The sequence below is a fragment of the Desmodus rotundus genome, chromosome 6, assembly GCF_022682495.2.
Source record: "Desmodus rotundus isolate HL8 chromosome 6, HLdesRot8A.1, whole genome shotgun sequence".
Classification (NCBI taxonomy): Eukaryota; Metazoa; Chordata; class Mammalia; order Chiroptera; family Phyllostomidae; genus Desmodus; species Desmodus rotundus.
This window is the reverse complement of record NC_071392.1, coordinates 97,217,518-97,232,315: the sequence shown is the minus strand read 5'-3', so window position 1 is coordinate 97,232,315 and position 14,798 is coordinate 97,217,518. Positions and strand designations below refer to the sequence as shown.

At 61.7% G+C, this 14,798-nt stretch overlaps 1 protein-coding gene across 1 annotated transcript; it reads left to right on the top strand.

Annotated features, from left to right (window-relative positions):
* RBM38 (RNA binding motif protein 38) lies at positions 1-14,481 on the top strand. The gene is made up of 4 exons (XM_024559848.4): positions 1-434; positions 1,137-1,260; positions 1,720-1,774; positions 12,825-14,481. The coding sequence occupies exons 1-4, from the start codon at positions 198-200 to the stop codon at positions 13,117-13,119; spliced, it is 711 nt and encodes a 236-aa protein (XP_024415616.3). The 5' UTR covers positions 1-197; the 3' UTR covers positions 13,120-14,481.
* Positions 14,482-14,798: the final 317 nt, after the last annotated feature.

The window sequence follows — 14,798 nt, the reverse complement described above, 5'->3', positions numbered from 1 at the left end:
GCCCAGGGGCGGGTGCCCGGGCGCAGAGTGCCCGCAGCGCTGGCAGGAGCGCAGCGCAACTCAGCGCATCGCGCACTGCTGGAGCGGCCCGCGAGTTGACGGGCCCGGAGGCGCGGCTGCTGCCTTGCTCGCTCCTTGTCGCTGCCCATGAGCGGATCTCCGCCCAGCCCGGGTCCGTAGGCCACGGGGTGCCCCCCATGCTGCTGCAGCCCACGCCGTGCGCCCCGAGCGCGGGCTTCCCGCGGCCCCCGGCCGCCCCTGGCACCATGCACGGCTCGCAGAAGGACACCACGTTCACCAAGATCTTCGTGGGCGGCCTGCCGTACCACACCACCGATGCCTCACTCAGGAAGTACTTCGAGATCTTCGGGGACATTGAGGAGGCCGTGGTCATCACCGATCGCCAGACGGGCAAGTCCCGCGGCTACGGCTTCGTAAGTGTCCCAGGGGCTGGACGCGCACCCCAATCTGCACTTATCTTGGCCCCGGGCACTGAGTCAACAGTCTGGCGCACGCCCAGCCACTCCACGGCCTCCCGGGGTGCCTTTGGCTGGCGCTGGCACCTGCTACCCCCCTCTGGGGTTCCGGGGACAGAGGTTCACGTTGCAGCCGGTCCCGCCCCCCCCCCCCCATCCCCGGCTGGGTCAATCTTCTCCCGCCCCACACCCGGTTTAAAAGGGAGATCCGCTGCGGTCGATTAGAACTTGCAAGTTTGTGGAGAGCCACTGGGTCAGACGACTACTCTCAGGACTTCATGGAGTAACTGGCTAGTGAGAAGCAGAGGCTGTGCCCCCCCCACCCCGTACGTTCCAACAATCCCCTCTGCCGCCACAGATACACATCAGTTTAAGTAAAAAGCGGCTTGAAACCAGTCTCTTTCCAACTACAGTGTCTCCAAACCTCTCCCGTGAAGAAATTCACGGGCCTCTGCCTCCCTTGGGAGAAGGGTGGGTGCCCTGTCTCCCCTGGGGATTGTTTCTGCCCTTGAAGGCAAGGCTTCCCAACACTTGAACTTGGAGGGAGGAGCTGGAATCCAGGGGTCAGCTTTATGGGAGGGCCCCGGGCTGGGGTCAGAGGGGTGGGGGACGTGAGCACCGGGGCCTGGGCAGAGCCCATGGATGCATCTGCTCCTCCAGGTGACCATGGTGGACCGGGCGGCAGCTGAGAGGGCTTGCAAAGACCCTAACCCCAACATCGACGGCCGCAAAGCCAACGTCAACCTGGCCTATCTGGGTGCCAAGCCACGGAGCTTGCATTCAGGTAGGAGGCTGTTCCGCTCCCCTGGCTCTCCTTGGCTGCTGTATTCAGCACTGGTGTCTGTCTAATGGGGCACCCCCACCCCCGCCTGCCCCAGGAGTGCCAGGCGGCTGTCATGTGCTTGCAGAGCCGTCACAGGGCAGTCATTCCCCAGCTTGGGAGCTGGGCCCCTTCACCTCGCTGCGTGTGCCAGTGGCACAGGGCGAGGAGAGTGCGTCACCCTGTTGCCAGCTGTCCTCACAGGCGGGAGGAAGTTGGTCTCCAAGACCTGAGGTGGGGAGGACGAAAGCCTACAGGCTGCTGTCTGCCAGGTCCCTTGGGCTGCTCGGCTGGGAGCTTTGGGGTTCTGGTGGGGGTGGCCTGGGAGGGGAGAGGAAGCCTGTTTTCCCTTTTGGTTAGTCTGGTGTGGCTGTGGTGCTGCTGCCTGGTGAGGCCCCGCCCCTAACGGGTCTCTCGTCACAGGCTTTGCCATCGGCGTGCAGCAGCTGCACCCCGCCTTGATCCAGCGGACATACGGGTGAGTGGAGTGGCTGGCTGGGGATGGGGCGGGGGGCTCCCAGGGTGGGCACCCACCTCACTCCAGGACCGCCAACCCCGTTGCCTTGGTTGTGCCTTAAGGTGTCCAGGGAGCACTTGCTCCCACTTTTCAGAAACATGTTGGTTTTGGGAATGGGGCGGAGCGGGGCGGGGACAAGCTGGGAGAACTGAGAGAAGGCAGATGGCGTTTCTCCACCCCTGGCTGGCAGAGGCCCCACAGCAGAGAGATGAGAAGTGTGGGCTCTGGAGCCTGTGGCCTGGGGTTCAAATCCTGGCTTCCCACTTTCTAGTTGTGTGACCTCTAGCAGTTGACACAGGTGTCTCTGCCTCTGTTTCCTCACCCTTGAAGTGGGGACAGTAAGTGCACCTCTGGTCTCTGTGAGTGCAGACCTTGGGTGGCAGGTGAGCGCTCTGGGAGCGTTGCTGACATTCTTAGGGACTGGTGGGCTGAGCTCTTCTCAGGGAGCCCCTCCGACCTGCTCCAGCACCTGACAGATGGTGGCAGCAGGTCATGCCAGCCGGGGTCTGATAGCTGTGAGAGCTGGAGCAGGTGAGCCGGGGTCTGGGCCAGATGTCCCCAGCGCAGGCCGGCCAGCCTCTGGGCCTTTTGTCTGACATTCTGGAGAAGTGTGTCCCACCCTCCTCTGTCCAGAAAAGGCCCCCCTTTCCTTGCCTTTTTTTTTTTTTTTAACATCTAATAAGGCCTGGCAGCTGCCTGGGGAAGGACACGCAGGCTTCAGGGGCACAAAGGACCCTGCCGTGCGCTCTGACTTCCCAGCCCATGATTGATGTCACCGTGTGCCCCAGTGCAAGGAGCTTGTTGTTGGGGTGTGGGGTGGTTCCTTGGTGGGGGGCGTGGGGAGGACAGTCAGTTATGAAACAGGCCGCTGCTTTTAGAACATTAGCACATCTCAAGCTATCAGAGACCGGTCTTGGGCTCCAGATTCGAGGCACAGTTGGGAGGAACATTCTGGCTCGCTGGGCCACGTGGACCAAGGACCAGAGCAGGGATGGCGCCATGGTGCCAGGCCCGAGTGTACTGACTGGGCAGGTCGGCCAGGTGACTGGGAAACTTGGGGTTGGCTGCACTGGCTCCGGGGTGGATGGCTTGTGTGTGAGCTCAGCTCCAGTCCTCCCTCTGGGGGGTGGGGCAGCCTGGAGGGTGGCCGCGAGCCGGTGGTTCTGCGTTTCCCAGTCACCGGGGTTCTGCCTCACAATGTCTGCAGCCGTCTTGGAAGAGGTGTGGGGACACCCCAGTCCTGCCATCACTCCAGGTTCTTCCTCTCTGGTGTTCAGGCCTCATGAGGAGGCTGTTCCTCGTTTTCACAGCCCTGGCTGTGTTCTCTGGGTCCACACCAGGTGCCCCGGGGGCAGGGCCACCTCACAAAGATAAGGGTATGAGCTTCCAGCACAAGCAGCTCTTCCTGTTTAAAATGTAACAGTACCTCCCCCACCCGCTCCTCCTGATCCATAGCAGCTGCTTTGGGACTCTAGCAACCGGCAGTGCTTGGCCTCTGGAGCTTGCAGACCCGGGTTCAAATGCTGACCCTGTCACTTACCAGCTGGGCCTGTCTTGGCAGGTGATGTCCTCATCCTGAGCCTCCAGTTTTCTCATCTGACACGCATCAGTGCAGGGGCCTGGGTGGCTCTGCGCCCCCCACATCTCTCCTTCTGTCCCTGCAACCACCTGCTGAGGTCAGGATTGACCAGTCTTTGCCTCGTAGATGGGGAAACAGGCAAAGAAAGGTTAACAGCCTGTCCCGGGTGGCCAGAGTGGCAGGGTTTGTGCCCAGGCCGGCTGGCTCCGGAACCCACACTCTCAACCGCTGCTCTCTGGGCCGGGTGGGTACGGGGACACCCCAATCACCCCTCGGGGTCCCCAGAACATCACCCACGTGAAGGTAGTTGGGGGTCGGTCACAGATTTTATTGCTGTGTGTTCCCCACCTCTGGCAACAGTGTTTTGTAACTCAATCTGCTGGCTGGCCATTTAATACCTGGGACAGGGAAGAGGCCTCTAGCTATTTATTGGTTGCCAAGGGGTGGAGACGCAAGCAGGGACCAGGGGTCAGAGGGACTGTCCCGCGGTCAGTTGAAGCCTCTGGGAACTGCACTGCCTCCCTCCAGGCCTCACTGAGGTCCGGGCTTGGGCAGGGCCCCTGGGTGCGCTGCCGCAGAGGAGTGGCCAGCCAGGCTGCTTGGGTCAGCTGTCCTCTCCCAGCGCCCGCCTGCCCGGCTGGAGAGTTGGGCTGTCAGCGTCCCCTTTGTCTTTGCAAACAATCGGGCTTGGGACTGTGGCCGGGCCTGACTCAGCGGTCGGATTCGTCGGCTCTGGGATGGCAGAGGCTGGGCCTGTCGCTGGCTGAGGGCACTGTGGGAGCTGGGGCCCGGAGAGCTCGGTGTGTGAGCCAGGTGACCCCTGTCCTGCCTGGCCTATGTTCCCTGGACTTTCTGGCCCCCAGGATAGGCCTGGACAGCTCTTGGGGACCCCCAGCCCCGCTCTGGGCGAGGCCACTGCCTGGAGTCCTTGCCTGGCTGGGTCGTAAATGTCAGTACGGTGAATCCCGGGAGAATTTTGCACTTGGGGCTTTTTGCTTGGATTCTCCTGCCCCAGTTGTTGTTTTTTTTTAAGTTGATGGACATTTTCAGGATCTGACTCGACCGACTGTATTTCCATTCTGTAACCACGTGTGTGGCCAATGCCTGGGGTTTGGAGTCCTTGGCGGGTGACAGGTGGCTCCAAGGGAGGAGACAGTGGTGGCCATGGACTACCCAGCTGAGAGTCCCTTTGCTGGCTGGTGGGACAGTGAGCAGGCCATGGGCAGGAGTGAAGGCAGAGCAGTTTGGAGAGGGCCTGTGTCCAGGCAGAGCTGGGTTCTAGCCCGGAAGGGGTCTCCCGGTGTCAAGGGGCACTTGTTCACACCTAGGCCGGGCAGTGCTTGGAGCCCGTCCTGGGGTTATTTTTGAAGGGCCAGCTGCTTCTCTGGGAACAGCTGACCCCCCCACCCCGATTCTTAACAGGGGTGTACTTGGGCTCCATGCCCATTTACTGTGAGCCCCACTGTGTGCCAGGCTCGAGGCCAGGCCCCAGGGGGCCCAGATGGCAAGATGGGGTCCTGGGGCTGCTTGGGTGTCAGGTGTGCTGGTTGTTGGTGCAAAGGCCCTGGGGTCTGCCTGGGCTTGAGGCCGGGCCCAGCCCTCTCTGTCTGGGCACCCCTCCCCGTCTTGGTGGTGGGGGCATCTCGCAGGGCTGTCCAGGTGCTGTGTGCAGAGCCCTTGGTCGGGGCCCGGTGCATGGGAGGACCCAGGGTTTGGCAGTGAGAGTCGCAGGGCAGCCCCGGGACAGGGGCCCACTGCCTGGGCGGGCCTGAGCGAGGGGAACTGTGCTCAGCTCTTGCAGAGTGGTGTGGGGGCTCCTTCACCCTAGTTCCTTCCTTGGGGGCCCAGCTCTCAGGCCGGCACTTGGACACACCGCGATGTCCTGCGGTGGACAGCGCTGTGGGGCCCTCTCCCACGGGGACCTGCCATCACTGTGTGAAAGTCCCCGGTGCCACGCCGAGTCCCAGGCCACGCGTGTACATGCCCGGGGGTCTGCGCGGAGCACCCAGGCCACCAGGGTGGGAGAGGGGCCGGGGCGTGATAGGAAGGTGTGGAGTCCAAGGGCCTGGGCAGAATCATTCATTCATTGAGTCTTTATTGAGTGCCTGCTGTATGCCAGGCCCTGTGCCTGGGTTATTTTGAGTAAGAAGGACACAGTCCTCCTCGTAGGGCACTTCCTTTCCAGTGGGGTCGCCAGACTGCTGCAAAGCCATCGTGTGCGCAAGGGCCCGAGAGGGGGTGCCGCGTGCGACTGAGCAGGCAGTTGCTCGTGGGGGGTGGGGCAGTCGTACACCATGATTGTCGCAGTGGATGGAGGGTGTGTGTATGTGACAAGGTGTCGTACTTACCCGCCGGGACACATTAAAAACTGGTGAAGCCCAGTGAAGCCTGACGCTGGTTGGTAGCCGTGTACAAGTGGTTCCTGGTTCTAGTAACACCCTGGGTTGTGAGACGTCATCTTTGGGGGACCTCTCTACACTGTCTTTGCCACTTCTGGGGAGTCTGTCACTATTTTACCACGTGCAGTAAGTAACTCGGCACAGAGCCTGAGGGGGTGGGCACCCTGAGGGCAAGGCAGGAAGTGAGGTCAGTGCCAGAGGCTGTGGGCGCTGGGAGGAGGTGGGTGCCCTCTCCCCGCTGTGGGGCATCACATGGCTTGTTTTTACTTTCAGGGTGTTTGGGGCGATTGGCACTTCCTGTTTGTCACTCAGTGGAGCGCGGTGGGGGTGGCGGGTGGCCCGTGCACACCTGCTGTTTGTCACTGTCTGCCGTGACAGAAACGGGCCTCCTGGAGGTCCCCGGGTCCCTCTCCAAGGACGCGCTCTGCTCCCGGCCCTGCTGGCCCTTCTCGGGCTGGAGAGCCTTGAGGGAGGGCCTCTGACCCAGGGCGTGGCCAGACCACAGACAGATGCTGAGGCAGGCGGCTAAAACCCCCCGGGGGTGTCCCCAGTTTAGGTGACAGGGGCAGGGCTGCCCCTTCAGGCCACAGCTGGGTAAGGAGTCTGGAGGCCCCTTTTTCGAATTGTCCCTTGTCCCCATAACTTTCCTTGTTGAGCCTCAGTTTCCCCATCTGCCAAGTGGACCTGACCAGTGCTGGGGGACATCGGATCATTTCCCCCTCCCCCGTACCCCCCCTCCGCCTCCATGCAGGGAGGAAGCGATGCATCTCTTCAGTCAGGTCATTCTGCAGACACCTACTTGAGGTGTGCCCAGCTCGGGATGCTGAGGGGGACACATGGAAACCCGGCCGCACCGTGTGATTACGGGGCATTCTGCAGCAGGGTAGTCCTGGGGAGGGGACAGACAGAGAAGGGACTGGTTGTGTCTCCAGTGGCAACAGGTGCTGTGGGGGGAGGCAGGGGAGGGAGTGGGAGACAGGGGTGCAGGGCCCAGCAGGGTGGCCTCACTCACGGGGGGTGGCAGTAGGGTCCAGGTGAGCGGTTGGATTTTACTCTGAGTGGCTCGGGGCCAAGGTGGGCCCGGAGGGGACGAGGGCCCGGTCACTGGCGTCTTTTAAGAGCTCTTCTGGCTGCTGGGTGGGCTGGGCTGCCAGGCCAGCGTGGAGGCCCCACCAGGGGACCAAGCGATGACCCAGGCTCCAGGCCCTGTGGCTGCCCAACTCACTGGGGTGAGAAAGGGGGACTCTGAATGCTTTTTAAGGAATGTGTCACAGAAGGAGGCATCTAAGAAGATTCCAGAGCTTTGGGCCTGAGCAAATGGAAGGCCCGGTTGGTCTTGCCGCTAAGGGGAGGCTGGTGTGGGGCACACTTTTGGGGGAGGAGCAGGTTCCAGTGGACACAACTGTGCCCGGCCAGCACGGTCCCGGGTCCCTGGGAGGGTGTCTCACCTGCTAGTGTCCGGCCACCCCTCCCACTCGCCTGTTGTCTGGTGGCCCCACAGAACCGGGGGGTTCCCGTGAGGCCTCTGTGGCCTGGTTTCCTGGTGGCCTGTGCAGGGCCTGCTCCCAGTGTGGGGGCCTCCTCCCCTGCCCCCAAAGCCTCAAGTCCCGCCTCCAGCTCCTGGATGTCTCCTGTGTGGTGGGCAGAAACCTCCAGAGAGCAGAAAAAGTGAAACTAACTCATCTGCCTTTTTTATTTTTACTTTTGGGGGCAGCTTTGCATTCAGAAGCGGACCCTCTGGGCTGCAGCTGAACCCTTTCCACTGGGGGTTTTGCTTTGAGTGTGTAGAGGTGTGGTCGGCCGTGTCCTGGGCACTGGCTGCCCCTGGTCCTTGTCCACACCCCTCCCCTGCCCCAGAGCTTGTGGACCGTGCTGCTCAGGGGCCCAGACAAGGGCCTTCCAAGGGGCCTTTGAGGATCACCCCCCTGGGGGCCTTGCCAGGCTCTGAGGCACCCTTCATTCACAGAGGGGGAAACTGAGGCCAGAGAGGGCTGAGGGACTGGACAGGCTCAGCCACAACACAAGGAACTCGGGCTTGTCGCCTCTGGACCCCTGGCCTCCGATGGGCCAAGTTGGCTGGGGCACCCTTGGCTGAGCGTTTTTATCTCTGAGTGTGCTGGGCCTGGGCAGAGACTCAGCCTGTCCCCACCTGGCAGGGGTGCTGGATGGCTGCCTGTGCCGCCTGGGACCCCAGAGCCACTCCAGGTGGCTCAGCCCGAGCCCCCATTCCTCTAGCATGGTCCCGCCGTTTGGGCCCAGCTGGCTGTAGCACCCCATGACCCTCTGGGGCCAGCTGGGGCCATGTAGGGGTATGGGTGGATGGGGGCGTGGGGAGAGTAGGGGATGGAAGAATGGAGCACTTAGGGCATGGGACGGGCATGGCTTCAGGGGAGGGAGCCAGGGCAGGGAGTCCCTGAGGGGCAGACCGGAGTGTGGCCAGGCTTGTGCCCTTTCCAGAGGCCTGAGGATCAGGCACGTGGAGCCCGGTGTCATCCTGACCATGCCGGAGAGCAGGCAGAGAGTCAAGGAACCCCCTGGGCATGAGCACCCCATTCCCTGGTGCCAGGGAGCTGGGTGGGGCCTCTGCCTGTGACGATGTGCAGGCCTGGGGATGGGGGCGGCACATGGGGCTTGCCCTCCGATGGGGCAGGCTGCGGAGTGGCTGGGTGTCCTTTCTCACTGCAGAGCTCAGTGTGCCTGGGTGTCCGTGCACAGGTGGGTGCCCACACCCACCCCTGGGTCTCCGCCTGGCCTCCTTCCCAGCCTCCTGGCTTGGGCACCTGGGGCTGTGAGGGTGGCAAGAAGCCCTTGTATTTGCCCTTCACTTTGCAGTCTGTGGCAGGGTCTCCCCCTCGGGGTGGTGCTGGGGGATTCTCTGTGGGGTCCGTCCTGAGAATTGCAGGATGTTAGCAGCACCCCTGGCCTCCACCCAGTGGAAGCCCGAGGCATGCCAGTGTGACAGCCAGAACTGTCCCAGGTGTGGCCATGTCCCCTGAGGGACAGAGACAGGCTGGCTGAGAACCACCGTCCTACTGGGGGGTCCCAGCTCTCACAGTGAGCCCTGAGGTTGGCTTCTGTGAGACCTGTTTTGCAGACATGCACAGTGGGAGGAGGGCCCTGCCATTTAAAAAAAAATTTTTTAAGATTTTTTTTTTTTTTTTTTTAGAGAGAGGGGAAAAGAGGGAGAAAGAGAGGGAGAGAAACATCCATGTGTGGTTGTCTTTCATGTGCCCACTCCTGGGGACCTGGCCCGCTACCCAGGCATGTGCCCTGACTAGGAATCGAACTGGTGACCCTTTGGTTTGCAGGCCAGCGCTCAAGCCACTGAGCCCCACCAGCCAGGGCCTCCCTGTCATTTTGATCCGAGTCCAGGTACACACACCTGTCTGAGGTCTAGTCTCTGTGGACACACAGAGCTTCTTGGCAGACACAGAACCACCAGTGGCTGCCACATCTTGGAGATGGGCTCTTGGTACCCGGGCCGCTCTCCCACCTGGGTGGACCCTGAGGTGGGTCCGGGTTCGCTGGCCCCAGCCCGCAGCCAGCCCTTGTGGGCGTAGGTGCTGGGTGGTAGACGGACAGGGGTAGATTCTGCTTCGCTGTGCCCTTGGGCTGTGGGCCTCTCTGAGCCTCAGTTTCCCTCTCTCAGAAATGGGGGGGACAGCAGCACCTATTTCATAGCTGCAAAAAGCTTTGTAAGTTACCTTGGGTTTTCAAACTGAGTGTTGTGGGTGGCCGAGCACCTGAGGGAAACAGGTGACTAGATGCGGACAATGTCCCCAAGGGACAGGAAACAGGTCCCCCTCCTCCCCAACCTAAACCTTATGCACCTTCATTGTGCCTGAGCGTCCCCCAGCAGGGCAGCTCTGTGGCGGCTGGGGCAGAGCTCTGGTGTGGCCAGGAACCTGTAAAGCCCTAGACACCTGTGCTGGGTGGACAGTGCGAGGCCCCGGCCCAGGCAGCCGTTCCCGAGGGTCTGTGTGTACAAGGACCTTTGGGGGGCTCTCAGCTGCAGGGCCTCTGACCCCGTCCAACCTCGATCTGCAGGGATCCGTGCTTTTAGCAAATGCGTGGCCGGTGGTGGTGTCAGGTGGGGCCACCCCTGTCCCTGCCCGTGCCTGGAGAAATTCTGGCCTCAAAGCTTCCACGACCTCAAGTTAAGGAGTGGTCCCAGGTTCTGCAAGCTGGGTGTGGGGCACCGCGCCGATGGTGTCTGGGGGGTGGCATAGTAAGCACTGCCCCACGACACATTTTGTCCCATCTGTTTGCTCCTTCCCCTGGGGGGCCTCTGGACCACCAGAGCCCCTCAGCTGTCCTAGAGGGGCATGTGCCTGAGGTGACAGGGAGGAGCCCACTCCTCCGACTGCTCATGTGAGACCCAGCAGGGGGAGGCAGGCCATGGAGCTCCAGCTCTGTGCAGTCACCCCCTCCTCCAGGAAGCCTCCCCTGAACACTTCGGGAGTCCCAGGTCTGATCATGGGTTGGTGTGTTTGTGTGGCCTCTACCCTCCTGGAATCCAAGCCGCACGAGGCCAGGGTTTGTACAGTCTGCAGAATGCCGTGTCCTGGCCTGGAGCACACCCTCAACAGGTGAGAAGGCTGCCTCCCAGCTGCTGAGGCTGAGGTGGGATTCGAACCCAGACTTGGCTGTGTTCAAGGCTCTTGTTCCCATGGGGAAGGCCCTCAGAGGGATGGACAACAGAGGCTTCTGAACAGATGGGGGAAGCAGGCATCATGGCCCCCACCCAGGGCCTCCTGATGGAAACTGCGAACGATCGCCCGTGTGGGCGCAGGGAGGAACTGCCTGATGCTGGCATGGGTGCGTTGCCATGGCAGCTGCTGGGGTGCTGCTCCCTAGGTGGGCCAGCGGTCAGGGGGAGCAGGGGGCCCCTCTTGGCACAGAGCCAGGTGTACCCCAGTCTCTCATCCTCCAGGTGTTGGCTGCTTGGTCTGTGGGACCCGCCGTGCTGTCCTTCAGCTCAGCTCCGCCCATACCCAGCCCAGCCAGCAGGGACCCCCACCAGTGGTTCGTTCCCGCCCAGGGGGCCCTTACCCGTGTGTCTGACTCTGGTGAAGTCACGCTGACCTGGAGTCTGTCATTTAAAGGTGTTGAGCGTGTTCACAAAGGTGCGCAACACAGCCACTGTGGAATTCAGGGCTTACCCTCACCCCCAGACACCCCCTGAGCACTCCCCTCCCCCCGCCTGAAGCCCCCTGCAGTCTGACCGCCCCTGCCCTCCCCCACCCTGGAGTTGCCTGTCCTGGATGCTTCATGTGGATAGAACCCTGCGGTCTGGCCGGTGTCACTCAGCACAGGGTTGAGGTTCGTCCCACAGCATAGCGCCTGTCCATCTCTTTCGGTGGCTTTTCGTGGCCCAGATCCTCCACGGCCCGTTCATCCTCTGTGGTCGGTGGACCCTGGGCTGTCGTGGGTCCCACTCTTTAGCCCTCATGGTGCCCGTGAGTGCACTTGCCCCCTGGGGTGTTCAAACCCATGTGGGATCCTGAAGCCCTGTTCCATGCATGGAAGCATAACACAGGTAAAGGTGCTACTGACTCGTGGGCCCGTGGAAACGGGCCGTGTTTCCTGCGCTCCAGCCTCACCCGTCCTTAGTTCATGTATGTGAATGTGTTTGTTCTTCTAGCACAGACAATATCAGTGTTTAGCATAAACATCTGTTTTGTGTAAATAGCATCCCTGCTGTGCTGCTTGGTTCTCGCTCCTGACGGTGTGGTGTGGGGAGAGGCTTGGGCAGAGTGTGGGCCTTCCCGTCCCGTCGTGTGCGGTGGGGTCTGGAGGGACATTGGAGTGCCCTGCGCATGACGCTCAGGTTTCTCCGGTTTTCCACTGATGCCGTGGCTGCTGCTGTGATGTACTGAGCGCATCTGGCTCTGCCCCAGAGAGAGGACTGCTCGTGGGTGCTGGGGGTGGCTTGCCGTGGGGGGCGGAGCGCACAGTCTCGGCAGCCTACTTACTGCCCAGTCGCTCTGCAGACAGCTGCCTATTTCAGCCCCTGCCAGGGGACGAGGACCCCAGGAACATCTTCCATTTTCTTTTAAAGCAGCTTCTCTGTGGAGCAGGAGCAGGGGCAGAACAGGGATCCTGGGCCCATCTTACAGGAGCAGAAGGAAGTTGGGGTCCCCGGCCTGTGTGACTCGTGCTGATGCGAGGAAGGGGGAGGAGATGCCCATGGCTGTGGTGTCTACCCCATGGAGTCCCTCTGTGCCCAATGGGCCGTGAGGCTCAGAGACCCAGGGTAGCCCAGCAGCTGGTTGGCAGAGTAGGCTGCTGTTGCTGCTGCCTTCCTGCACCTCAGGTTCCCATTTGCGACAAGCAGGAGTTCATCCCCGCCCTGGATCCTTGGTGCGTGAGCCTGTAGGGTGGGATGAGCATGGTGATTACGAGGGTCTGGGAGTCTCAGCCGCCACCCTCCATCCTGACTCCTCAGCTTCCGCTTCACTGCCACCACCGCCGGCATCGCCGCAAGGTTTTATTCTGTCCACTTGGCACACACCGGGCTCCTGCCGGCGGCCAGGACCACTGTCTGTGAATGGAATGAACGTTCCTTGGGGAGCCAGGGCTTTGGGGGGGGGGGGCCAGACGTGGTTAATCAGCAGGCCGTGTAGGGTGTCCTCCGGTGGGTGGCAGGTGTTGGGAAGACCAGCAGGGAAGCGTGGGGACAGGGTGGCCTTCGTGGGCCAGTGGCCGGGTACTCATGGGGACGCACACTCAAAAGGGCTGTGCCAGCTTTGACGCTTGCTGTCACCGTCTTGGGATTCTAAATCGTTTTCAAATCTGGTCCTCCAGTCACATCGGTGGTCCTGCGGGGTGCAGGGCTGGGGGGTTCCTGGGAGGGGCCCCCTAAGGAGAGGACCTTCGCGTACAGCCAGTGCTGGCGCCTGCACAGCTGACGTGGTTGAGCCTCAGGGAAAGAGACGGGGGACAGGAACACAGCAGCTCTCCGCTCTCCCTCCGGGTCCCGCCCCGGAGCCAGTGTGGTGTCTGATCCTCGACCCCCCGTTTGGCTCTGCAGGTTGACCCCCCACTACATCTACCCACAAGCCATCATTCAGCCCAGCGTGGTGATCCCAGCCACTCCCATCCCCTCGCTGTCCTCGCCGTACGTGGAGTACACGCAGGCCAGCCCAGCCTACACGCAATACCCACCAGCCACCTACGACCAGTATCCCTACGCCGCCTCGCCCGCCAGCTTCCTGAGCTACAGCTACCCAGCTGCCATGCCCCCTGGCCTCGCAGCCGCAGCCCCCTCTGGCTCCGCCTTCCTGCAGTACCAGCCCCCTCAGCTGCAGCCCGACAGGATGCAGTGAGGCCGCCACCCCGATTGAGCCGCTGCCCACACGCCCACCAGGCAAGCGGCCAGCTAAGCTTGGGGTATATACCGGCACCTGTGCTTCTAGGGACTCCCAGGACCCCTGCCTGTACCCCGGATGGCCCAGGGGCCGCTTCCCTTTAAATCCAGGACCCGCCCTGCGTCAAGGGAGGATGCTAAGAGAAAGAAGGAGCAAGAGTTCCAGAAGATGTAAGCCAGACCTCCCAGCACGCATGGCCCGCCGTCTCCCTTCACCTGTCCTCCCTCCCCAAGCTCCGGGCTGAGGGACCCTCGCCTGTCCCCGCAGTACCCAGCAAGGCTCTCCCCACCACCTGCAGACCCTGGCTGCCCTGTGGGCGCTGCAGAGACGTCGTCCTATGCAAAGATGCCTTACTCCAGGGAAACCCAAGCGAGTGACGGGAATGGACTGTTCATTGTCACTCCATCCGCACAAGCTGTGAACGTGGGAGAATGTGTGTGGCCACCGCCTCGTGGGATTCTCACTTCCAGCGATGACACAGCGGTGGCTTCCGCGAGCCCCTGAGGCTCCCGGGGCAGCAGGGCCACCAGCCACAGCCGCGTCCCTGCCCTCGAAGCACCGAGACCTTTTTTCTTATTGTCATCATTTTGCTACTAAGATGATCCAGAATTTCAGTTTATTTTTTCAGTGGAGGCTCCTGCCACCGAGAAACCAGAACCTGTTTTTGACTTTGAGATGCTCACTTCTGTCTGTGGCTCCACCCAAGGAGACAGGGACAGTATTTCTGTTGGAAAAAGTCTCTGTCACTCATACCAGGAGCCCCTCGGAGGGTGGATATCTCCAGACCGGAGGTTTCCTCAGCGACAGTAAGTTGTCTCAGAAGCTTGTCCCCCATCCCTGCAACCCTTGCAGGGGACACAGAGAGTAGGGCCCTAGGTAATGTTGGCTGAGGGGCTGGACACAGCGTCCCCACGCTCTCCCTGGTGTCCTCGGCTGCACACCAGCCCGAGCTGAGACCAGCCTGACATGTCCTGCCTGCTGTCGGGGCTTGGCAGGGCAGGGGAGGCGAAAATTCCAACATGCAGTGGCGGCTCCGGGGGAGCCTGCCCTGCCTTGGAGGAGGCGGGAGGGTGAGTGAGGGGACGTCCTGGCTGAGGGGGCTTGGGGGGAGAGGGCAGAATGTTGGGGGGCGCTGGGGGTATTCCTTCAGACCTACCTCAGGGAAGCGGGAGGCCCCGGGGCTGGCTGACGCAGGCAGGCACTTTGCAGCACGCCTGGGAGAGTCAAGGCCCCGGAAATACAGGTAGCTAATGTTTAAATAATATTTTTATTAGAATGGTCAGATTATAAAAATAAAACTTGTTTTCTTTAAAGATAAAAGTTGGCCTGTAGTTTTTCTCTTGATGTGGGGGCCCTCGATCCCCCACCCTGAGTCAAGAGTAGGCCCAGGCTGCACCCTGTGAAGGAACTGACACCCCCGCCCCCCAGGTGCTTCCCCACTCAGCAGTCTGCCCAGAGCCCCAGGGGAGAGCTGACTGGCTCAGAGCAGACCTGGGGGCGGGGACCAGTATTGTGATTGGCAGCTCCAGCAGAACCCCATGGAATAGCTGGGGCAGCTCCCCAAGAGAAAGGAGGAGGCCAAGTAATGGCTGCTGTGAGGAGGCAGGTGGCCATGCAGTTTCCCTAGGGGTGCCGGC

Excerpts from the sequence above, each read along its gene's own strand:
- RBM38 (XM_024559848.4), top strand. The coding sequence starts at position 198 with ATGCTGCTGCAGCCCACGCCGTGCGCCCCGAGCGCGGGCTTCCCGCGG. Across the intron at positions 1,261-1,719 it reads GCCACGGAGCTTGCATTCAG|GCTTTGCCATCGGCGTGCAG; the intron begins GTAGGAGGCTGT and ends CTCTCGTCACAG. Across the intron at positions 1,775-12,824 it reads TTGATCCAGCGGACATACGG|GTTGACCCCCCACTACATCT; the intron begins GTGAGTGGAGTG and ends TTGGCTCTGCAG.